General features: G+C 41.0%; 1 protein-coding gene across 1 annotated transcript; it reads right to left on the bottom strand.

The window, feature by feature from the left end:
* Positions 1 to 18,693: 18,693 nt before the first annotated feature.
* pofut2 (protein O-fucosyltransferase 2) lies at positions 18,694 to 24,555 on the bottom strand (the record flags this gene model as incomplete). Its single annotated transcript, XM_079276918.1, has 9 exons — positions 18,694 to 20,079; positions 20,598 to 20,721; positions 20,976 to 21,156; positions 21,477 to 21,602; positions 21,736 to 21,802; positions 22,043 to 22,153; positions 22,653 to 22,797; positions 22,967 to 23,220; positions 24,380 to 24,555. The coding sequence occupies 9 exons, from the start codon at positions 24,553 to 24,555 to the stop codon at positions 19,926 to 19,928; spliced, it is 1,338 nt and encodes a 445-aa protein (XP_079133044.1). The 3' UTR covers positions 18,694 to 19,925.
* Between the last annotated feature and the right edge of the window lie 854 nt (positions 24,556 to 25,409).

The raw sequence follows: 25,409 nt of genomic DNA, 5'->3' as shown, positions 1-25,409 counted from the left end.
CACCACAGCCATCTGAAGGCTTTGAATCATCCCTGGGGGAAGACAAAGGGTTTGAGCAACATGAATGGCTTTACAAAAAAAAAAGGGTTAGGTTTAGATCACAAAAGTGGCTATTTTTATGAAATGGTACAGGAGACGCTTATGCAGTTTCAGGTGTGTCACAGTGGGAAAGGTGTGCTTTGACAAGTCTTAAGGTGACATCTGTTTAATAGTTTACTGAACATAGGAAACAATTCTCCCTTCAGTCAGTGAGTCTTGTTCATTCTTACGATATAACAGTGATGGTTCTAGTAAACGAGTCTATCCCTGTCCTGGCTAAAAAAAAAAAGTAAGATAATAGCTTTGCTGTTCAGTATTCTCCTCACCGTTCTGTGCTTCCATGCTGTTTACCGTACTTCCTATGATTTTCTCAAACTGTAAGATAACAGATGGGACACTGTCCCATTGCTCTGTTCCTTTGAGGGTTGACAGTAGGGCGTGTAGTATCTCTTCAAGTCTGTGACAACACACATGGAATTTGGTTTAGGGCAATCATAGAAGCAACTGAACAGTGGTTTGTATTGTGAAATAAAAAAATATATAATTTCTGCAATTTAATATCAACTTGCTGCCTAAAAAAAATAAAATAAATAAAAAAAAGAAGTAATTACTTGTTTGGTTTGTTTCCAATAGAAGTGGTAATTAAACTTACTTTTGCCACGTGTCTTGGTCGGCCTTCCCAGTCATCACTTGCTGCAGGACTGGAACAAGATGTGCAAGGCCTCTCAGAGGTGGAGCAGTTGTATGTGAGCCTGGGCCTTGCATAACGAGTGGCCAAAGCATGCTCAAGAGTTTGCCCATCTTACAGTGGAAAAAAGGGGGAAAACAATGAGTTCAGGACCCACAACTGAGAAATGATAAGATCATGTTTTTGTTTTCTTTGTCCATGATCATAAGTGATGTACGTGTTTCAAAACCCTCATACTGGCTTGTAAACACGTGTGGTTTGGAACTGTCTGTTTGCCAATAGTTTTAGTAGCAACACAACACATTGACATGTTTGTCAGCATTTCAGTTTTAATTTTATGTAATGTTTAACTTGCAGACTTTTAAAATGTTTAATTTTCCACAAAATGAATTCACACTTGAGGAAAAAAAATAAGTTTAAAGCCTTACCTTGCCAAAAATGAAGGGCAAATCTTCTACTGATGCACTCTCAAAAGACGCCCAGAGACTCATGTTTCCTGAAATTACAAGAAATATTGTTCGCAAAGTCAATTTCAATGTCAAACAAACAAAAATAATCTCCTGTGTGAAACTTGATCTTGTTCTTAGAGACAACAAAAACCTTGTGCTACTTTGATCTACAGCTCTCGATCTGTCTGGCATCGTCGCTTGAATAATGAAGTGCACAATGCGACCGCCACTCCATCAGAGTTAATCGGGATTCAACACCTACGGTGACACGGAAAAGCTGACTTGCCTTGGCCAGACTCCAGCATAAAGTGTGTGATGTGAATGAGGGTGGAGACGTAGGCCTGTGCTGAGCTGTTTGCCGGTAGGAGGTTCTGGACTGTTTTCATCTCCTCCAGAATCCTTCAGAAACAAAATCACATCAATATTTCATTTGACTCATCAAAAGGTCATCGTGTCAAATCCAATTTGATCAAAGGATAACAGGACTGCATGCACTGGACCTGTGGTTGTTAATCACTTTTATCCACTGAGGGGCTGTTATTCTTACATGCATCATGAATGCAATTCATTTCAATTAAAGGTGGAGTCTGTGATTTTGGACAAAGATTTTTGATATTTGAAATTAACACCCAAACAAATACACTCCTCCTGTCTACCCGTCAAAAGCTCCTTCAGGACTTTAGCATGTACCAGATGTACCGGCCCTCTCGCTGCCACTGCCTTATTACTCTTATACGTCCCTGGCCTTTCCCCTGTCCTTGCTGGAATGGTGTTGTGTGGCATTGTTTGTTGAGCCAGGGCTGTGTATGAATACCACATTTATTTTCAGCACGAACAGAACGGGCAGTTAGCAGACCGTGAGATGACAGAATCCACCTTTAACTAGGACAAGAGAACCAAAAGTACCTTGAATACCAAGGACTGCAACTCAACCTCTAACACAGATGAAAAATGCTATGAGCTAAAATGTGCAAAAAAATGTTCTGTAGAACTGCGGGTAACTGCAGTCAGGCGATAGTGGGTTCCTCACTACATGCGACCCATTTTCATTGAAAGCAACAAGTTAATATTGTTTGTTTATCTGCAACAGCTAATTTGTATCCACGTGTTGATGGGTGCTAATTTTCATGATTTTTTCCAGTCGGACCAAAGAAGTTTTAAGGAAATAGCAGAATTACTCACAACTGATTCCAGCTGTCTGGTCCACTGTCCGCGGAGATGCTCTTAAAATACGTGGTCGCTACTTGGAGTCCAGAAAGCAAGTATTCAGCGAACATTTCGGGTACCGTTTGTTGGACGATGCTCTCAGCCCTCTCGAGGATGAGGAGGGAGATGTTACGTGATGAGGCAAAACTCATGTCTGGTTGGACAATGAGCTTAAGTGAGTCCCGCACAATATCCAGGATGTTCTGCTGTACAGAGAGCGGCAGGGGGCCTGTGGCTGCGGTCAGGATCTGCACAGCACTTTGGAAGGCTTCCAAGACGGCAGCTAAGAAGTGGTCACTCTGTAGGCCACCTGGTTGCTCTGCCACCATCAGGGCTTTGCTCAGGGACTTGGTGATATTGCCAATGGCGGAGAGGTAGGCCTGTTGATCATCACCGAGAACAGTAGCCATCGTCCCCAGCAGGTGCTGGAGGTCTGTCACAGGGGTGGAGACATTCATGTCGGGGTTTCCCCATTGGAGCACACTGCTGAAGATCGACTTGACATTTGGTTGTTTCAGCCACTTCTCTATTAGGTCGAGGTATTGCTTGACTTGGAGCTCAGCGACATGAAGAATGGTTGTGTTTTGTAACGACTGGTTAGCACCTGGAAAGTTATTCTGAGCCTCTCCGTTGGCAATTATCAATTCAAATTGACGCCGGGCAATCTCAACCGTTGCCAGGCCAATTTTAATCACCCCTGCGCCGTCTAATGGGTACTGGAGGTGGTCGATCAGGAACTCGACCTGCTTACTTACAAACAAAGAGAAATCCACCTGTGCCAGCTGTAATGTCACTTGCATGTGTGTGAGGTAGTAAAAGGGAGTGAGGAGCTCTGAGACGGAGCTTGCGCTGGTGATATTTTCCAGCCTTTTCAAGTACCATTCCACAATACCTAGATATACTTTCTGAGCATACATGGGGTTCATCAGAGCGGTGTTGTTTAAATTGTTGAATGGTTCAGTGTTGGCAACCAGTTGTATGAGACCCTCTACCACTGTGATTTCATTCATGATCTCTGGAGTGTACAGCTGGTTCAGCTGGAGGTTCATCTTGATATTGGCCAGGGTGCTGTTCAGGGTGTGCGCGAGAGCCATGTTAGGGTTGGAGCTGAACTTAACTTGGACGACATCACTGATAGCGTTATTGACAATTAATGGGATGAGGTTGAGGATGGCGGTCTCATTACGGAGAGCAGGTAGGTGTGTCAGGAAACCGCTGACACCGTTTATCAATCCCATAACACACTGTGCTGTCATCATCGGGTCTCGCTGTTGTTCGTAACACTGGCGAACATTGATGATCTCCATCACGTTTACCATCATGTCGTTTATGTTGGCAGCTCCAGCTAGTGCAGAGATGTCGTTCAGCTCCTCAAGTGTGAGGTTTGCCTGCCGCAGAGCGTTCTGGACATCAGACACAGTAATATTTGGCGTATCCATGATCAATCTGATGAAATGAAGAACCTGCTTGGATGTTTTCACACGGGCAGTGTCATTAGAGGACATGAGTGAGAAGAACAAGGATGTCATTTCCTCATATTCCAGTCCCTCCAGAACAGAGTTGGTCGCAGGTAATTTGATGGTTACATTACCGTTGGCTGAGAGCATCATGTCTAATATCTGATCCAGGAATGTAAAGATCTCCGAGATCCCCGACAAACAGTTTTTGCCTTCTGCACATTCCGTCACCTGATTCTGCAGAGCTTTGAAATCCTGGAGAAAGCGAGCAGCCTCCTGTTGGACCTCAGGTGGCAGGAATGCAACAAATCTTTGTGCAATAATGTTCTGAGCAGCATCTGGTCCAGCCTGAGACATGTTCTGAAGGCCTTCTGGGCTTAAAAGGTTGAGGAAGTCCTTAGCAATCAGGTGGAGGTCAGTGACTTGGGCTGGGCTAAACTGCCCATTTGGTAACGGAATATGTTGTATTTTTCGCAGTCGAAACAGAGACATCACGCTTTCTTGAAGCTGGCGTAGGTACCCAAGAATGATGTGAGTTGGGTCACCGTTTGGAGAATCCATGACTTTCTTCAGTAGCTCCATGGCACTGAGGATGGCTTCTACGAGGCCTGCTGAGGTCTGGTTGGTGAAAGGTTGGAGCGCTTCTCTGAGACGGGCCACTTCTTCAGGTTGGAAGTAGTTTGAGTAGGTAAGCAGAGTGTGTCCCATGATGTGGGAGAGAGATAGGGTGAGGTTACCATCCAAGGAGAAAAACTGTATTATCAACCGTTCAAGTTCGGGTATCGTTGGGTCCGTCTCATTGAAGGTAAAAATGTGCTGGTTGAGCCTGCCGAGCTTTGAGGAAACATCGAGCACTGTAGATACATTCAGGGGACCATCACCGAAGAGCAGAGGCAGCAGCGGTTTCAGACCCGTGGACTGCAACAGGTTACCGACGAGGGGAAGCGTGACGTCAGGGTTCGTGATGTTTTGGTCAGGAAGCATGGAGATCGTGTTGACAAAGCCATCCAGGGTTTGCATCAGGTTTATCAAGTAGGCAGAGAGCGCATCGCCACCTTTGATTCTTTTCAAATATGATCCTGCCAAATGTTTATAGACGTCACCGTATACATGCTGCAACAGATTCACCGTTCCTTTGAGACAACTACAGAGAAAAAGAAATGAGTGGCAAAATGTCAGAAAAATTGCTACGAGTACAGTTGGTGAATCAGTAACAACAATAAATAATACTTCTTGTGTTAAACCTCTGTCTGTACTATGTTGAATTATGTATTTGTGCAAAAAGGCTGCCCATCTAATCAGATCAAATAAGTTCATGGTTATCATTTCATTAAAGGAATGGTTTGACATATACTTGTTCATTTTTGGGTTAAAGCCTAGGAAGGAAACATGAGGAAACAGCTGGCTGTACCAGTCCAGTACCTCTAAAACTCTCAAATGAATACATTCTATTTGGTTTGTTTATTCAGTAGAAAAGCATTAAAAAAGTGGTGGATTAATTGGGGATTATATACGGAACTACTTCTTGGCCAGGCTTAATCAAGAAATAGTCCCATACATAGCTTTAAGGTTGCTATTCAGCAGATGCTAAGCTAAGCTAACCAGCTACTATTTAACATGAATGTGAGTGGTATAGTTCTTCTTATCATTATACATTTTCATATCATCCCAAATAAATGAGTCAACATATTTATCAACAAATGAAAGTCAGTAGGAGAACAGCAAATTTAATTCCAGAGCATATGAAATACATGCATTGTGTCCACCTTCAAAAAGACACCATTCATTAAAACTAACAAGTACAAGCACTTACTTCACCAGGACGTCTTGGTTTGGTGACATCAGAGCCTGAGTCATTGCTTGAACAAACTGTGGCCATTTCAAACCGTTATCGCAGTGAATGGCTGAGTAGTCCATGTTAACAGAACCTAAAGTGTGAGATAAATACACACACATCCATACTTGAATTGGTTGTGTTTTTTTCTACTATGTTAAATAAATAAATCATAACTTGGTTTTGAGTAAATTTGTTTTGGCGCCAAATGAATAAACACACATATATTTGGCCTGCATGTTTCATTGAACTTCATTGTAGCGGCCGAGCGACTTATTTGCACCCTGGATTGCCTTGATGTATGCATTTGATAGTTAAGGAAAAAAAGAAATGACACTCACAGTTTGCTGGCTGAGTTGTGACATCGGGCCTGTAGTTCAAAATCCAGTAAAGCATGTGGAAATAGTTCTTTACCTCGGGCCACAGTTGAGTCTTCTCAATCCTTTCTCCCAAATTCACCATGAACAAGGAAACACTGCAAGCAAAGCAAAGCACAACACTGTTGAGAGTGAAATTATACACGACAGCATAAAATGAGACAGCGTGCGCTTAAAACACGTAATTTGCCCAAAGTCTTCACTGGAACAAAATGTTGTTGGGCCTTAAACCGTAAACGGTTTCAGTTAAAGACACACAAGCTCTGGAATGAAGGCCTGCAGGTCAATCAATTCATCAATTAATCAATCATCATCAGCGATTTCTCAAAACCTTTGTTGAAGAGTCCAAGTAACATGAGTGCTGTTGTCTGGCATGCAGTTCATACAGTATTCTCCAATTAGCTTTGTCGCCAGTTTCTTCGAAAGCATGCCAAACTGCACGCTGTTATTGTACAGCTTGTGCCACTGAGAGAGAATCATGGGAAGTGTCACGTTGTCGTCTTCTCGGCCTGTCAGGGCGCTGTATACGACTTGTGCCTGTGGAAACATAATATTAGTATTTCTCTAGAACGTTAGATATCAATGTGTGTTCATGGATCTGTTGTTACAGACTTTCATATTGACAGATTAAAAGATATTGTGTATATTTCTACATTACAGAACAATCAAACCCTAAAACAAGGACATTTACTCAAACACAAAAACAATAAAGAAAAGAGAATAGCGTTGCATTAAGTTGGAGGTGGACTCAAATGCTCTTCAAATGCAGTTCAGTTAACTTTTACCTTCTGAACCAATGGCAGCCAGTCCATTAGTAGCGCTTGCTGTAGCGCGGAGCTGTTCTGACAGATCACTGATCTCCACAACTCGATCTTTATGCTTTCTGTGTTTAAGAGCCACTCAAAGGGACCCAATAGTTCTTCACATGTTGTAGGCTCAGACAGAATCTAGTAAAACAGAGGCAAAACGCACAAACTCATGAGTGTTTGTTACCTTAAATATTTGACATGCAATCATCAAAGACCTCAAACATGTCATGCCCTGAAATGTGAGTTTCCCAAAATGAAAACACAGAAAATCAAATGGTCACAAGTCAAGGTATAAATCCTGTCAGCGGATCATTAGTGAGTAAATGGTGGCAGACAGTTGTTCATTGTCAACAATGCTTGGTTGCTCAACATGCCCTTTACAAAATAACAAGTGAGCCAGTGTAGTTAACTAGAATTCAAAGTTATGTTGATTTTTGCAACCTGGGTCTTGTTTTAGCAGTTGTAGCCCTCTTTTCTTGTTTCACAACGATGGTAAGTGTATAGTTTGGAAACTGCTTCAACCTGTCTTCCAACCCGTCCGATTGATCGTGCCAGTGCCCAAACCTGCTGTCTATGTCTTGCTGCCAGCCCACATCTGAGCCATGACACTAAGCTCTTATGAAACCACAAAAGGTTTTTTAACATGAGGAAATCATTTCATAAGAGATTACTATGAAAATGCTTTTGTTCAGTTGGAATACCACAAGCATACCGTCGGAATCATTTCGATAATTTCCATCACATTGTCCAGGACGCGATCAATCCAAACGCTTGCCTCAGACTGGTTTGTCAGCAACGTTAGAAAAGTCATTTGGAGTTGATCAGCATCTCTCAGGACACCGAGCATCATATCTGCAAACCAGGGAGAGTATAGAACACAAACATATATCACAAAGACAGCGCTAGATCCATTGACTACAGTTATATTCCATGAAACAAGAAAGAAATCCACCGTCGCACACTGTTATGTCACCACTTATCACACAATTTCTGTTGAACATTACATCCCAGGGAGGTTTTGTTTTTGTAATAAAGTGATATCATTTTCCTTTGTGTGTGCGTATCCATTCCCGTATCATAACTCCTCTAGTCCTACTTTGGTTCAAGATCTTTCATCAGTCCCCTGAGAAAGGGTGTGAACTTGTTCCATTCACCACGGGGTCATGCTTTACACAAACTCCCGGTAGAGAAAACAATGACTGTGGCAGTATGTGACAAAAAAGAAAGTCATACTACACTGAACGTAATATGTCCTCTGAATGCGTTCATTTTAAGATTTCGTCTTTCTGCTCTTGCTCTTTCATTGTAAGGGCCGACACCGAAAAGTTTTCTGTCAAAATCTATTTTATTTTGACAGGACAAAAACGTTTGAAGGAATAACAAAGCTCTTTTTAATAGTTTTGAAAAGGCAAACGTTTTCACTGAGGCTTCAATGTGAGCAGGATGTGTTGTAGTCTTACCGTCAACAGTATCAAGGGCCAGTGTTGCTGACTGCATGGAATGAAAGCCAGTTTGGAGGATGCTCTGGACAACCAGATCCAGCTCTGGCACAAGTTTTATAATCTCCAACACCACTTGACCAACCCCTAAAAACCTGCAAAAGTACAAGGCCAGACTCAAAATACCGCACAAACTGTTCAGATTAAAGTGGACGATGGACTTTGTGTATAGTTCTCTGATATTTAGCATGATGTGAGGAAGAAGTATTTTGACTTCAGAAAAAAAAGGTGAAGCTAATTTCAGATGGTGAGGGTGAGAAACAGGTAAGAGACAATACAAGGTGGTTTCCAGTTCTCCAGTATAACATATTAAATAAGAAGTATTGGTGTAAAAAATACATCTCTGAAGTGATTTCCCAGAAGAAACGCTAACTTTGCTGTTTCTAAACAAAAATAAGAACCTGCCTAATCAACCTTTCAACTCCTTCCACACGTCTGAATATTTGTATGACATTCAGAAAGCCTGTTCAGGTGCTTCAATCAAATTAAATGTTTAGTTTTTGCAGCATCTAAAAATGGCAATGTACGGTACTGTACTTACAGCTCCTCATCAACGTTTTGTGGTTGTGTAACTACGCTACGCCGGGTCCTCCGGATGTCGGAGCGTCCTTGTCCTCCTGGGTATACGCCTCCCATCACACTGTGCAGGAGCCCTTTGGCGAAGGACAGATCATGTGGAGCAACATCCTTACTCCATACCAGGAGAGCCTGGAAATAATATATATTACATATGGGAGGAGAAGGTATGCTGAGTAAGATCTGCAAAATCAAAATCATTTTAGCAAAATCCAACATACAAAATCCAACATAAAAAAAACTACAAAAACTCCTGTCTCCTTCTGTCTGCCCCTGAACAATAATCTCGACATATTCACACTTTTATTTGTTGTATTTATGTTTCTCGACTGTTGCAGGGCTTTCTTTTTATCTTATATTTTCTCTGACTGTGTTTATTGTCCATAAAAGGGCAAATTCCTCGTATGTGAAAACCTGCTTAGTAATGAACCTGATTCTGATACGCCAGCATTAGATCGCCGATTGATGTCCGGCTGGCTGTTTGAGCGAGTTCACAGAGTGACGACAGTGTTAGCTAACAGCTTCTGATTGGGAATTATCTCATCAAAACAGATCTACCATACTGGCAGTGCTAATTGGATGTCTTTAAGGCTTCTTTTCCCCAGGTGCGATCTGGGAGTCGCAGTTGCTTGTTGCTATGGCCAGCAGCTTTCTTTTGCGGCCATAGACTAATCCTTTGGCGCTCCCTGAATCTAATTGGAAGTGAAGGTGGCCCTGGAGAATGCTAATTAACAGCAAGGACAGAAGTACACAGACAACATACATGAAAGAAAGTATGTGTGAGACTGTAAGAAGAAAAATGGCACCCACACGCATCAAGAAGGAGACTCATTTCTGATGTCTGCGATTCTCGCTCTTGATAACATAACATTCATATCGGTCTAACTTACCTGCTTTGCCACCTTATCAGGGCTGATCCAGCCCAGGAGCATGCCCACCGTCCCTGTACTGCACGCTGCTGTTAACCACAGTGGCTTACTGCTGTTGCCACACAAGTGCAAATGCACCGCGTCTCTGTCCAATGTTAGGCCGATAGCCTGGAGAAGGGAAGAGAATCACAGTAAATATAATCAAACTGTGGTCAAAAAGTAGTGACTCATCTGTGGAATAGATATAGTAGACAGTAGTCAAACCAGTGTTTAATCAAATTCATAGCTTTTGAAAATACACATGCAGGTAACACTCTCATATTGGTCCTTTGAATATGAAGCTACTGCAAAAAGATTGTAAGCTTAGCTTAGCATTAAGGCTGGAAACAAGCTAATTCAGCCGGGCTCTGTCCAAAGGTGCAAAAGAATCCAGGCGGTTGGGTTTTTGTTACTTTTAAGCAGTAGTTTCTAGCGAGCAGTTTCTCTCTGTTTCTAGTCTGTATGCTGAAGGCGTGAGAGTGGTGTCGCTCGTCTCATCTAACTCTTGGTGAGAAAGTAAATGAGAGCGATTCCCAAAATGTTGAGCTATTCTTTTATGTTACAATTGTCAGTTCAACTTGACTTCCCTGTCTCAAATCTCAAATGTAAAAACAAATGTGGCACAATAGCCACATTTGCTTTGCCAGCAGTTTGTCCAGTTTGGCAACCCTGAAGATAGAGCTGCTGCGCTTTTACTTTAGCCTTGATATTGACAATGTGTGATATGAAATTACACAAATCTAATTTAGGCAAGGCATCTAATAAAGATTGGTATCATTTTTTGGTTACCTTTTATTTTCATAGCGTGGCATGCAGTGTTTTGTCTATTTTGTGACGACAGTCAACACGTACCTTGTCCAGTGGTATTTTGATCTCTTGTAGAACACGTTTTACCATTTCACTTAGTGAGTCATTCTGCAACGTGACAACCTCTCCAAGGGAAATAGACACACCTAAGCAGAATCAAATCACGGGGTCAGATGTTACATTCCAATGGCATTATTATGAGTCACCATTTTAACAAATGATACTGTAACATTAGGGTGTATTAAGTAGCCTTATCAGTGGCGAATGTATCTGCAAATTTATAAAAACATAAATCTAATGTACATTATAGCCATTAAATAAATAAATAACACTGGCTGATGTATGGTATGGTTCAGTACAGCTGATGGAAAGTCACCTTTGCCAGGCCAGTTTTGAGCATAGTGGATCAGGTTGATGCCTCCAGCAAGGAGTGGATGCACCGCGGCAAGTGAGGCACCGGCTTCAGGGATAATGCTCTGGATGACATGCAAAGCACTAGAGACCACGGGGTGAAAAACAAATAATATGAAACTAAAGGTTCCGTCTCGCAGCTCTTTAAAGTCAGGTGATTCACTTCATGCAATCACTTAAAACTATTCATTCATTCAGGAAATTCTTAACCAATAGAATATGAAGCAAACAGTAAAGTTGAATACAGGATTTACAAACTGTTTAAATGAGCCATGCTAACGGTGGACGACACCAAAACACTGATAGACAACGTGCCGGGGCCTTTATCAAATATTTAGTACAACACAGCACACTTCTACTCCCTTCATATGTTTTTTTCTTTTCTAAAACTTACTAAATAAATAAACACTTTTATAGAGCTTCCCTTCATTCATTTCTTTAAATTTCTCCATCATTGAAAGTACATCACCCCTGTATGTTGGCGAGTAGGCCCTCGGCGCCGGCCAGCACATGGTCCTCAGAACTGGAAGACAAGAGCTGGGGAATAGCTAGAAGGTTTTCCCACAGTGAGGTCTGACTTTGCAGCTGATCGAAGACCAACACCGCAGCCCCAGCCAGCCTCATCATCTCGTCTGGTTTTGTCACCATCAGATCCGTCAGTATCTGACAAGCAGAGGGGATTTCAGAGTCAACAAAACAAACGTGACTGCACCAGTTTGAACTTAGCATCGTCCCACTGTCCTGATAAAAAAATAAACAAGCTGATTAATGCATGCAAAACAAACAGAAACACACACCTGGTTGAGTGTGTTGAGCGAGACCTCCAGCACGGTGTTGTCGGACTTGCAGAAAGTCACCGCAGCATGGGAGAGGGAGCTGGCCGGTGTTGTGTTTACCATGGGCAGCATCATTTTGCAGATGGCTCTCTTCAACAGGTTTGCTGACTCCAGCATTTTGTTCAAGGTCTGCGAGATTAGTTATGCATTAAATGATGGTATTCATGCAAAAGGTAAATCCGTAAACTATTATTAGATTACAACTCTAATGGTGATTGTGCCTTCACATCGTTCACATTTCCAATATCAACTGCATCAAGGAATTCTTAAAGAAATCAATACACCACATACCACAGTATTCACTATTCACTTTGGAAACCAGTCTAATAACTTACATATTGCAAGCTTTAGTTTTGAATACTTGTTTTTATCCAATATTGCTGTTGGTGTTGTCATTTTAGAAGGCTTTGATGAGTGGCTTGAATACTCGGGATTAAATTGAATTATAACTGTACTACCGTAGTTTCAGAATCTTTATTGGCTACCGCGTGTATAACACCTTCCCAATTCTGCTACAGCATAATGTCCTACCGCAGAGGAAGTTGAGAATTTGAAATCCTCAATGTCCTTCCATAGTGTCACGTATAAAAGAGGAAATATAATAAAAGGAAATTTGAATTTTAAATCAGCCTTCTGGCCCTTCCTAAAAGCATTTTTTTTTTGCCAGAGAATAAGGGATCGTCTGCTCGTAACAATGACCGATTCAGAAGACACCAAACAAGGGTTCAATTCTATGAGACTTGATTAACTAAGAAGGCTGTTCCTTATTCTCCGCAGTTTTGTTTTTCCGATTACAATACCCACCTGATTTCCCAGGAGAGTGGTATTCATGGCGTTCATGAGAGAGGCATTATTCAAGCTTCCGTGGTTAGATGGACCTATAATACAAGAACACACTGGCTGAATGTCAGTTACAGTAATGCCTAATGTCACCTTATAATGCAAACATGAGAAGGGGCTGAAGTAAACAAAGTCCAATTTTTGGGTGCCAGTGTCAGAAAAGTGTGCCTAAACTTCAGTACCCATACCAAAAAGATTGGTCAAGGCCTTAATCAGTGCTGCAGGATCCTTTCTGACGTCTTTGGGGAGAGCAAAGTTCAGATCTATCCCCTGAATCATTAAGTTTGACCTGTAATACAGAATCAAAGGGATCAGAGGAGGCAATGTAAAAATGCTCAACAGGATTTTTCCATAGAGGATAGGTGGGGTGGATATTTGTGGAATGCATCCGTCATCAGAAGGTTGAGGGTTAAACAAACAGGTTTTCTACCTGACATCATCTTTTAAGCATCTGGAATTCATAGTGAGCTTAACACTTGATCCGCAACATAGGAGACATGTTCCCATAAATAGAGGTGCCTGTAGTTCCCTTACGTTTATGCAGCTCCAAGTGTCTACAGGTATCAGTCATCTACGACTTAATAGTAGATAAAAGAAGAAAATAGCTGTTCTAAAAAAGATGTTGATTTATATTCCGTTTTTTGACTTCCCTTCCACCACAGGAGAATGCCTGTTGTTGGTACATTTCCATGATCACGCTCACAAATCATCTCATGCGATTCTGCTGTGGTGAGGTGTGTCCCTCCTTTGTGACTCAATAGTCCTCTGCACACACTTTTTCATATAAGTCATCCGACACCAATAGAGCCACTCGAGGCATTCACCATGTGTACGATGTTGACTCATAATTATTAAGCAGTGTAGATATTATAAATAAATTGAATAAAATATTATCAATATTTGTTTGTTCAGCAGTACCAGTCAGATAATAGATCGTGTACAATATGTACCTCGCATCCCTTGAGGTTCTCATAGTTGACTTTAATGCAGCTGGGTCCACAAAGCTAGATTTGTTTTGACAGTTGCTGTCTGTGTTGCACATGAGGGTCTGCAGGAAAGGGAAGATGCCTGTGCTGGGCAGGTTTCGGGGTCTCACAAAACCTGGAGGAGACAATATTAAAGTTGTTGTTGTAGTGAGGTTGCTTGAAAACACCACCTCCATAATGAATTGTTTCTAAATCCCAGAAGACCATGTTCTTAATTATGTCCATTTGGCAAACAAAAGTATTTCACTGGAACTACTTGAAGTGAGTTACAGGTAAAACATACAAGCCTAAATATTACATTCAAGTCACGGTCATATCATTAACTATATGTATGGGCTGGGAAAATATCATGAACACGACTTAAACTGTTCAACAACAATGTCAGCAAGAGGTTGAAAGGGAAACTCATGCACCAAAATACACTGAACATTTGTGCATTTTCTTGGAGCTCAAATGTCCGTATGAATTGTTCCAATTTGTTATTGATTAGTTTGACAAGATGTTGTTGCTTGTAGGGATATCTCCGACCACAAGATCAGGATCCTGAGCCGATTTCCATTTGTCTGTATCACTGCCAATGAATTGCTCCTATCATCTTTTCAGGAAACTATTTTGCCTTTAAAGTCAGGCCAAAGAAAAAGGAAACGTGAGGTTTGAGTTACAGTCAAGCCAATAGACTGACAGCACGGTAAAACCCCTTCCTGGATATCCTTATTAAATACTCCCCTAACCCGCTCCTTCTGTTCCGATCTCGTATTCGGAAACGCTCCCTCCCAACTTTCACTTTAGCACATGCCTCTAAAATACAACAAGGACCATCTAATGGAAAACAGTTATTGTACATTTCTGTAATGATCACAACAAGGAATGATTTATTAGCACTAAATAGTTCTGTGTGTTTGTAATTCGACTGCTACCTGATTCGAGACTACTGCTAGTTATTCCACAGAATATTATCAACCAAAGAAAAGTGAACCAACGAAAGTGGAAGGGGTTAACTGGTTACATTTAATACCAGAATAGAGGAAGGTATTCCTTAATTAATACATTGTTAATTTTACAGAGGTTGTATGTAATGCAAAAACTATACACTTCATCACTCTTGGCAGGTGCATTAAATGCCGATGCTGTTAATAAATATATATTTTTTGAGATTGCAGCCAATTTGCTTAAGAACCAGACTTACTGGTAAGTGAAAGTCTCTGCCCCTCCTTAAGTCTACAACCAAATACTTAACTCTCATCTGTTCTTGTAGCTGGCGACACAAAGGCAGACATATGTATTTAATGGAATACAAACACCATGTCAACAGTGTGGGGATAGGCTCTGATCTGAAGAACTATTCATGTTTCAGTTGGAATTTTCAGTTGTGTACTTTGATTTGATCTTGAGATCTTTGTTCCGGCTGCTTGCAGTTTCTTTAGTTTGTAAAGCATCATCAATTTGCAATTGATTGCATAATAGAAAGACTATTGACATTGGATACTTACATGTCTCTCTTGTTATTGGAGGGAAGTTTTTGCGGGCCACACCAATGATTATGAAGAGGATCAGAGGCCAGAGTATCAGAGTCACGGACCATAGCTGGAACACAAGATATCATAATCAATTCATGAAGAGCGTATATCAATAATATGTACATTTTGAGTATCCCATGGTTCAATATTTCTGAAATTTGGAGGGTCCCGTCAGTACAGGTGCTGTTGTTTATGAAATGTAGTTATTCTTTATGGAATTCAAATTACATTAGTCATTGCACTTTAATGTCACTTACTGGCCGTCTGATGACTGCCAGCCAATTCTTCCAGAGAAGAAGTTTCAGCTGCTGGAAGAAGGCCATCTCTACTGATGGCCTACTGGAGGCTAAAATGAAGACAAAATATATAAGAAGGATCCATCTATCCTTCAAAGAGCTACATGTATACTGCAGTGTATAAGCATGGTTCCATTATATATAATGTCTGTAGTTCAGATTTTAAGTTCTTTTTTAAGCCATCGTGGACATGAAGTCATTTAAGAGCTCAAAAGGACTGAAAAGTAGAGTAACTCCATCTGCTAAGAAAGAAAGTGTGATCAAAAGCTCCAGAACAACGGAGTAGATCTTGTGATAAGATTAATTTGTCAACTGTAGCCTTTATATACACAGGGTAAATAACGTTGTTTTACAGTCTAATAATCCAGATAACAGATAAATATCTACTGCCATAACCTAGAGATCGAACATAAAGAACAAAACTACTGAAAATGAATTACTGACATTCATCGTATTTAACGAGAGGTGGCAAAGTTTGAAAGCTCATCATGAATCCACACAAAGTTGCGTCTGAATGACAAAAAGATGACGAATAATAGAAGATACAAATGAACCATTCAACCTACCTGGTTTCGTCTGTCCTCTCAACTGGTCAAATGGTTTGTTGTCTGAGCATTATGCCCTTTCCATGAGCGTCAGTCGGGTTATGGGAGTAAACAGAGTCGAACCACGCTCACAAACACAAACAGAATGAGGCAGCAGTACCTGCAAAGTTCAAATGAACCACAGCCTTTCCGCTCTCTGTTCCTTGAGCTTATTATGGGAGTCGCAACACCTGTGCGCGCGACACCTTAAATCTGCGAGGAAGGGCGTGTGCTCTGGGCGCAACCTGCCTGCTCGAGACAAAGGAGGAGCGCCGCACTCCTGGGAGCAGCTGCAGGTATACAATGTAGCTCACCGGTGTCCGGGGGGAGGGGAACGCTTTGACGGGGGAACAGTCTTCGACACAGCACCTGTCAGCAGGAACGGGATGTGACAGGAATGATTGGAAGATGAAATCACATGGGGGTTCAAGAGAAAGAAAGTAAATACAATGCATGTTCATCTTATGACTATGTTGAGAGGACAAAGACAAAATAAATCCAAGTTATGCCAACAGAAAAATAGTAATGGAACAAACAAAATCATACGATATGAAGAGTCAAGAATACTAAATAACTACATTTTTACATTGACACAAAACTAGAGGAGAGGGGGGAAGATCTCAGCCAGTAAAAGCTCAGCTTCAATCACTGATGTTAAAACCCACAAACCAAGCCAGAAATCTAGGTGTAGTTATGGATTCAGACCTCAACCTGAACAGCCATATCAAGACAATTACAAAATCAGCCTACTATCACCTGAAGAATATATCAAGGATTAGAGGACTTATGTCTCAACAGGATTTGGAAAAACTTGTCCACGCATTTATCTTCAGCAGACTGGACTACTGTAACGGTGTGTTTACAGGTCTCTGTAAAAAGTCCGTCAGAAAGCTGCAGCTGATTCAGAACGCTGCAGCTCGAGTCCTCACTAAGACCAGGAGGGTGGACCACATCACTCCAGTTCTGATGTCTTTGCACTGGCTTCCTGTCCAACAAAGAATTGACTTTAAAATCCTGCTGTTGGTTTACAAAGCACTGAATGGTTTAGGGCCAAAATACATCTCTGATCTGCTGCTACCTTATGAACCATCCCGACCCCTCAGGTCGTCTGGGACCGGTCTACTTTCTGTTCCCAGAGTCAGAACTAAACATGGAGAAGCAGCGCTCAGTTTTTCTGCTCCACATATCTGGAACAAAGTCCCAGAAAGCTGCAGGTCTGCTGAGACCCTCAGCTCCTTTAAATCAAGATTGAAGACTTTTCTGTTTGCTGCTGCCTTTAATTGAACCACATTCAATTCATATATGAATCAATTTCCTGCATTCCTGCATTTTACTACTGCATTTTATTTCTTGCACTGCTTTTTTAAATGTTTTAATGAATGTTCTTAATTGTTTTTAAATCTCCTTTTCTTTTGCCTTATGTTTTGATGCTTTTAATGGTTTCATGTGAAGCACTTTGAATTACCTTGTTGTTGAAATGTGCTGTACAAATAAACTTGCCTTGCCTTGCCTTAAAACCAGCTCTTCATGCAACAGAAGCGTGGTTGTCATTCTCTCCCTCACTGTCCCTCTCATATCCTGTGTGAGTGCAGGCCTTCATAAATACCACTGTTGATACAAACAATGCTGAATGACGTGACATTTTCCATTTAGAGTAGAGCCTGGACTTCCTGACAGAGCACGAACTTTCACAGACAAAAGAGACAAGTATGACTGTAACCTCTGCCTGTTGGGTTAAGTAGAGTCGTTCCATTGTCAGACACTTAGGCAAAACAATGGACGCTTCTGGGTAGGACCAAACAAAAGCATAGATGACATATGACACTTTTGTATTGCTAAGCATGAATTCCAATTTCAAAGCTGTCCTACTGGTTTTCCATCTTGATAAGAAAATGTGAGAAAAGGTGTGGGAGCTGCTGGTCAGCATGAAGCAGCGCGAGCCTCTGACACAGGGGGAAACAATTAAGACTGCAGAAGCTGACAGTCGGGAATAGAATTCCAACATGGCTCTGAAAAGATGTTGAGTTTTTTAGGATTAAATTGTGGTTTTCACAGAACTAGAGGAGGACCTAACAAATAATGTGAAAGGATACCTTGTACGCTCACCACTATTGCACAAATTTAGCGTACAAAGACATACCGGGCATTATCAGGAATCTCTGCTGCTTGTTCCGAGTGTTTATTTAGTTAGTTGTACTTTAAATAAAGGTCTATTTATTCCTTTTATAACTCGTCTTCTCTCCCTCATGTTACGACTTTGTGAGCCGGGTCGTGACTTATTTCACACAAACACTGACTGGTGGAAGCACAATCATAAGGGACCTCTTTTTAACAAATTGTTAGCTGCTTTCTGGTTCTCTTATCTTAAAAAGTCCCCAGTGGAGTTTATTTTACCACTAGTGGCACTGATTGATCAGTGTTTTGGTGAACAGATCCCCTTGTTTGAATCATGTGCAAAGGCACAAGGGCGAGGTGACGCAACACACTTACGCTAATCCACTGATCGACAGACAGCGACAATAACTTGCTAAGAAACTAAATAATGTGCTTTAAAAAGACAGTGAAGAAGAAGAATGCTAGCAAACATGAATGAAAATTTTAAAGGGAAGTGCATTCACAAGTTATTTAGACCGAACAGTTACACACTTACACTTGTGGTAAGAAACACAGGAAGCAACTTTACTTTTTTACAAGAAAACTCCACAGGGTATATCAAAAATGCATTGTTGTCATACTATGGTCCTGATCTCAGAATGCTCCTTCATACTTATGTTGTGCTATCTTTGAAAAACCAAGTTGTATATGTAAGAAAAAAAGAAAAATGAAAAAGTGCTAAATTCCAAATTCTGGGCAAATCTATGATCGAAGGATTTCCTCCACACATCCATCAACATGGCGACAACTGAGCCAGCGGCTAGAAGCTAACGGGGCTAACAGCAAGAACTGTGCAAACAACGGCAACAGTGCTGACAGAGACAACAGCGTTAACCTGGGGGTGTGTGCGGTGTTATCAGTGGTAATGTTTTAATGAATGTTCTTAATTGTTTTTAAATCTCCTTTTCTTTTGCCTTGTGTTTTGATGCTTTCAATGGTTTTATGTGAAGCACTTTGAATTACCTTGTTGTTGAAATGTGCTATACAAATAAACTTGCCTTGCCTTGCCTAACCACTGTATGAGCACAGTGCAGATCGGTGGCAGTCTGCACACTGGTTCACATGCACTAACATGCACGCGAGTCCGAACCGGCTCCATAAACAAAGCACAGAGAAGCTCGGAATATATTGACCTCATTCCCTTCTCAGAACGCCATTACTCAACTGTATCTTTTAATGACAAATTGTTGTTTGCTGCTATACAGTCCTCTGAATTTGAAATGTAGCACTTTTAAAGTTCAGATGCTCAACATCTTTGAATCTCACGAAATGATGAAATGAGAATTCTGCCATATAACGATTTTGCTGCCGTCATTATAAAGACACTTTTCTCACCAGTGGTGCTGGTAATAAATATAAGACATTTTGTAAAATACCAGGCTGTCAGGAAAGAGCCACATTCAACATACAACCCCAAAACAACTATTTGCAGATTTACTTGTTGAACATTACAGTAATACATGTTGGGCAGCCGGGTCTTGGCCTTTTTGAGCTTACGGTTCAGTCACAGTGGTCACTACAGACCTGATTCCACAACTAAGTAAAAAATACACCATAAAACCGTTAAAATATGTTGTATATTCCATACAAATACATGTCACTTTTAACACTGCTTTCGGCACTTGCGTGTGTCAGGAAAGGGATTGGTCACATCAAAAAACTATTTTCCAGTGTGTGGGCTGTTCACATTCTTGCTCAGTGTCCCCACAGAAACGATTGTACGTAGCTTTGGGGTCAAAACCCAAGATCTCCCTCTCTTCATGGATCCGAAAAGAGAAGGTGGACACCGATGTTCCTATGAAGAATCTGAAAAAGAAATCCATGAAGAAATGAAAACAAAAGCAAACAGTGATGCAACAGATACCAGGTACCTTGGAAAAGCACACGAGCATGACAACACATGGAAGTTTTTTTTAACTGCATGTCACGGAGCAGCATTTGTTCCATGCTTAGGTATAATAATGACAAGGGTGTGAGTTATCCGGTGTTCAAAGTTTCCAAATAGGCCAAGGGGTAAAATGCAATGACTGGTATAATTGCTCAATCATTACTTTTGATTATTTCAATAAAATGCATCATCAACACATGGACGGAATGATTCAAGTGATCAAATCTGCACATTGAAATGATTATGCAATACCTTCATGAAAACTAACCCTAACCCACTAGTGTGACTAACTTTTTTCAGAACAAATTTCTGAAGGTTGAATTATTATCTGATACCAGTTAGCTGATTAATAAACTGTCATGTCAAACATGGGAAACTGTTATCTTCACCATCATGTAATGAATACATGTAAAAAAAAACATGACAACTAGTTTACCGTGCATGGGCACATATCCACTGGTCAATGACGGCCACCCCTCCATCTTTAAAGAGCTCCAGGTTCTCCCTGGACGGCTCAAACCGCAACATGTCCGGCAACAACCCTTTCAGCTCCCGCAATTCTACAAAATGACAAAGATGAAACAGGATTCTAAAAGCATGACTCTGATTTTATGGTATATAAAGCATTATTATAATCATTATAATACACATAATTATTTTGTTATTGTGTCGATGTTTTGACAAGAAAACTTTTTCCCCAATTTAAAAAAACATCAGTATGTTGTCCTTTTAAATAATAAAAAAAATAGTCTTTGAATCATTCAAATGTACAATAAACCGTAAACTGTCTCTGAATGTGTCCGTATGTCATTACCTTCCTCATCTGCATCTGTCGCAACAAACACACTGTCGAGTTTATGCTTCTTCATCAAGCTGCGCATTCTTTTCACTGCCCCCTTAAGGCTTGGTACATCCTCCCTGTGACCCCAGATGAAGTCTTTCCTGCGCAGGTGGACCCCCAGATATGGACCACCTTTAGCTGATCCTAGCTTGGCCTGAGGATAAAATAAAGACACAACACACACCCCGGTTTAATTCCTGCTTCAAATTTGATCATCAAAAGGCTGAAATTTGGAAAAATGTCAATCTATAAAAATTGCAAAGTCAAGGAATTCAGACTCAAATAGTGCACACAGATAAACAAACAGGTATTGAGCAGTAAAGGGTGTGATTGACTGATCTGATTTGGTGACATGATTAGCTCCAAGAATTGGAACAAGCCGGGTCTTAAATGACGCACTCACATGGTGAATACTGGATAGTAGACTGTACATTTCCAGTCATAATCATGCCACACTCAGATACACTGACTCACTTTCATGCGAGTCCAATCCTCACTGTAAATGGTTTGGTCTCTGTCATCTGTAGAGTTCAGGTACTTTTCTCTGAAGTCGTCTCCTACGAGTCTCAGGTGTTTGGCAAAAACCATGCTGCGGCGGGTCTACGTCAAACACAGACAGTTGCAGAGACTCCCACCGTCAGGTTATGGACGAAATATCAGCAACAATATGCCATCTAATACCTACACCAACATCAGTAAACATGTGTGATATTAGGCCCATTAATTGACTTACTTCCCAGTAATCCTTTCCAGCATAGTGATCATGGAGAAGTGTCTCTGCTCGGTCAAGCATAACTGATCTGCAAAACAGCGCAGCACAAACAAGCTTATCCATGACGGTATCATCAAGATCAAAGAGGTGTTCAATCTGCAAGCAATACCCGATGAGACAACAATGACGTCAGATCACATGTCAGCTATTGACAAAGAGAAAAGAATAGAAGGCTCCGCCACACAGAACAAAAGAAAGAATCAATACGCTGTGCATGTGTGTGTATATTATATGCGTTTTATATCAGCATGTCGCTCTGTAGACTCACGTCACTGTGATGTTTTTCTGAAGAACCGGGGCCATGATGGAGGCATGGCCTTGGGCTGATATACACGTTACGTTTCGAGCTCTCGTCTCCTCGTAGCCCCAAAACCAGCCCCTTGGAAAGACAACGGGGAAAAATGCAGACAGTTGGTGACGGATGGAGAGGAGAGAGAGAAAGATAGAGATGGATATCATTAATACGGAAATACTGTGAATGTGATCCATCGCTGTCTGAGGAGGGTCTACTAAGTTATAAGTAATTACAATTCATTTTCGTTGGCATTTAGGCTCAATAAATCTCTTGTGTAGAAACAAATAAACAATAAAAAATCCTCCCACAAAGGAAGGCAAGACAGAAAAAGGAGTCAGAAGACATCCGTGTCATCACAACTAGGATGGTTTAAGATCTCTCTGGTCTCTGGAGTCAAACTCAAACTATTTCTACATGCAGCTACCACATGAACTCTGCACCCTTACTTTTCACTGCGCTATAAGAATGTAACACATTATATTGCATTGCTACTGCAAATGACAATAAATTGTGTTCGACAGTGTTTATCTTTTCATACTTTGTGTTTTAAATTGTGGGCTTCGGTGCATTTTGTTTTTTTTACCTGTAGTAACCCTGTTTATCTTTAGAGTACATCAACTTGTCAACGCACGGCCGCTCATCAACTTTTTCCTCCCATTTCCCATCAGTCCATCCCTCAGCGTAGTTTTGCAGCACCAGAACCTGGTCTATAAATGGGCCTCCATTTTCTAGATCCGAGGGAATAAAAAATACTGAGCACTCTGTTTTAACAGCTGATTTTAAAATGCGTATTGATTAAAAAAAAGTATACATTTTAGTATAAGAAGCTTAAAAAATACTCAAATAATGAGGTTTCAAATGCACTTGTAGTCTGGGTCACCAAGAGGAAAAGCTCACCAGCGATGAATTCCTCATACTCAATGACGGGCACGTTGGCCTGCAGGCTAGTGAGGCTGAAGAACTCCCCCCACGGGATGCGGATCTGGTGGACGTTGGAGCTCTGCCAGTGGTAGAGGCGACCCCACGGGGGCAGCACCAATACCCAGTCGTCCCCCTCCTTCCTCAAAGTCTTCACCAGGGAGGCCATGCGGATATAGACATCTCTCCGCAGATTGAAACCCTCCGGGGGGTTCACGTCATACAAAAGGTACCTGAGATAACACAAGAGGACATGAGATCTTTTGAAAAGGCTTTGGAGGGATTACAAAGCAGCATCAAGCTCTCTGGTCAGAGAAGAGTGAAGGCTATGAAACCTAGCACATTCAGTGATGAAGCAATCTTGAGCCAATTTAAAATGGATCATAAGATAATAACAAAGCAGGGCTATATTTTTCATAGCTGATAACTTGATTACTCTAGAACCTTTGGAAAGCCATGATTTAAAGCTTTTATGAAATCTATTCTTTCTAACTTGTGGTATAAATATATAGGCAGTATGTGGTTTAAATAGCCTCATCTTATCCAGGCAGTTCACATCCTGTGCCAACATTGAAGAGGTGGTTTGTTGATGGACCTGGATAATGAGAACTGTCCGACAAGAAATCTAACATTCTACATGTGCCAAGACATGATATACAGAGATGTCAAAGAGGAGAGAGAAGCATCAGAATTATATTTATAATTGTAAATGGTAAAAGTAATGCCATGGTCAATGTATTTATTTTCTATTTATGTGGTCTCATTTGCTGCTGTTTTGTTTCATTTTTTGTCATCAGCACAATTACATTGTATCCTTATTCCAGGTGTTGACTTATAGTGAAAAACATGCATAGGGCACATTATTGGCAGTAAAATGTTGGTAATACACGTTTTTAAACATTGAAAGCACCATCATTCGTAGTCAGTTCTTATGAGGAGACTGCTGCAAGCAAGCACGTCAACCCCCCTTACATCTACATTCACAAACCACGTTATCCCAGTTACTCCAACGCTGTTAGGGACGGGAAAAAAGGAGATTCTGGTGCTTCTTAACGAACAATTTATACGCCGAAATTCAATACGACTCAATGCTATCTTGCAAATTTTATTAAGATATAGTTATACTCAGAGTGTGTGGTTCTAATACGCAATACATCATTTAACTGATATATTTTAGCATGGAGTCAGGTAACGTTACGCCTTTACCCCTCGTCAAGGCTGCAGGGCTTATCGACACAAGTGGCCGAGCCTGGCAAACGGGATTAGAAAGTGAAGACATACAACTTTAACAGTTTAAGCGTGTAATATAAAGCTGTAACGTCCACATACACACGACCATCCCACCGTTAGCATAAGGTCATTCTGCTAGCTAACAGTGGCATGTAAACTCACCGTAGATCCCTTGCGGCACCGATAGGTACGGTAGCCGTGTGGCTTGCACTGAACACATTGTCGGCCTTTGCTATTTCAAATGCTGCAAAAGCGACGAAAATCGACAAATAAAACGCAGTAAACGAATAGATTGAAGCAATGCATACAACTGGTATATGCACTGCTCTGTGCGCCATATTTCCTCAGAGCCACGCACTTCCGGAAGGGTGGAAAAGCGTCTGTACAGTTGCCGAGCAACCAGGAGGGACGCGCATGCTAAAATAATGTAAAAGCGAATATATTTTAATCAAATAACCCAGATAGATGTTCACGAGTTTATTATCTTAAAAAAACATCAAGACTAAATTTAATAAATTAATGAAAATGAATACATAATTACAATGTTAACAGGCTTTTTTTCACAGACAGCATTATGACATGTCACAGTAGAACTAGAAAATGCATTTCCTGCTGAAAATGCGTTGGAATGCTGAAAGCTGAAATGGATCTCAAAAACATTGCTGAAAATAGATATGCAATTTAAAAAAAATTGCAAAAAGCTTAATAATTCAAAAAGATTACAAATATGAAGTTATATCACCCCTCTCCTGAAAGAGCTGAACATTTTGATAATTATTACCCAGTACACTTCTGTACTCTATGCTCATAAAAATATACTGGGTGTGGCGTTGCAACATAATGTTTAATTGCAGGTGTGAGAAGGTAATGAAATGAGCATCAACAAATGTCCTCTTCCTTGTATATTGAGTGCTTTGCTCAAGGGCACCTCTCTGGTGGCAGAGAGGGTCCACACTTAAGTTAGACTAATGGCAATAGTATTTAACAGTATATTTCTACGTACATACATAATTTATTCATTTCCACTATTCTGAGGCGAACCCATTGATATACTAAGAGCGCGTCCACAGTTTAAGGGGAGTTATTTATTTCCTCAGTGACGTAACGTACTCGCAAGGAACACGAGACAAATGTACACATTCTCACATCTTCAGTGCAGCTATTCACAATCACCACTAGGAGCTGCTAAAAG

Source organism: Melanostigma gelatinosum (assembly GCF_949748355.1).
Source record: "Melanostigma gelatinosum genome assembly, chromosome: 10".
Classification (NCBI taxonomy): domain Eukaryota; kingdom Metazoa; phylum Chordata; class Actinopteri; order Perciformes; family Zoarcidae; genus Melanostigma; species Melanostigma gelatinosum.
Note: the sequence above shows the minus strand (reverse complement) of the source record. Positions and strands in the feature narration are given on the sequence as shown.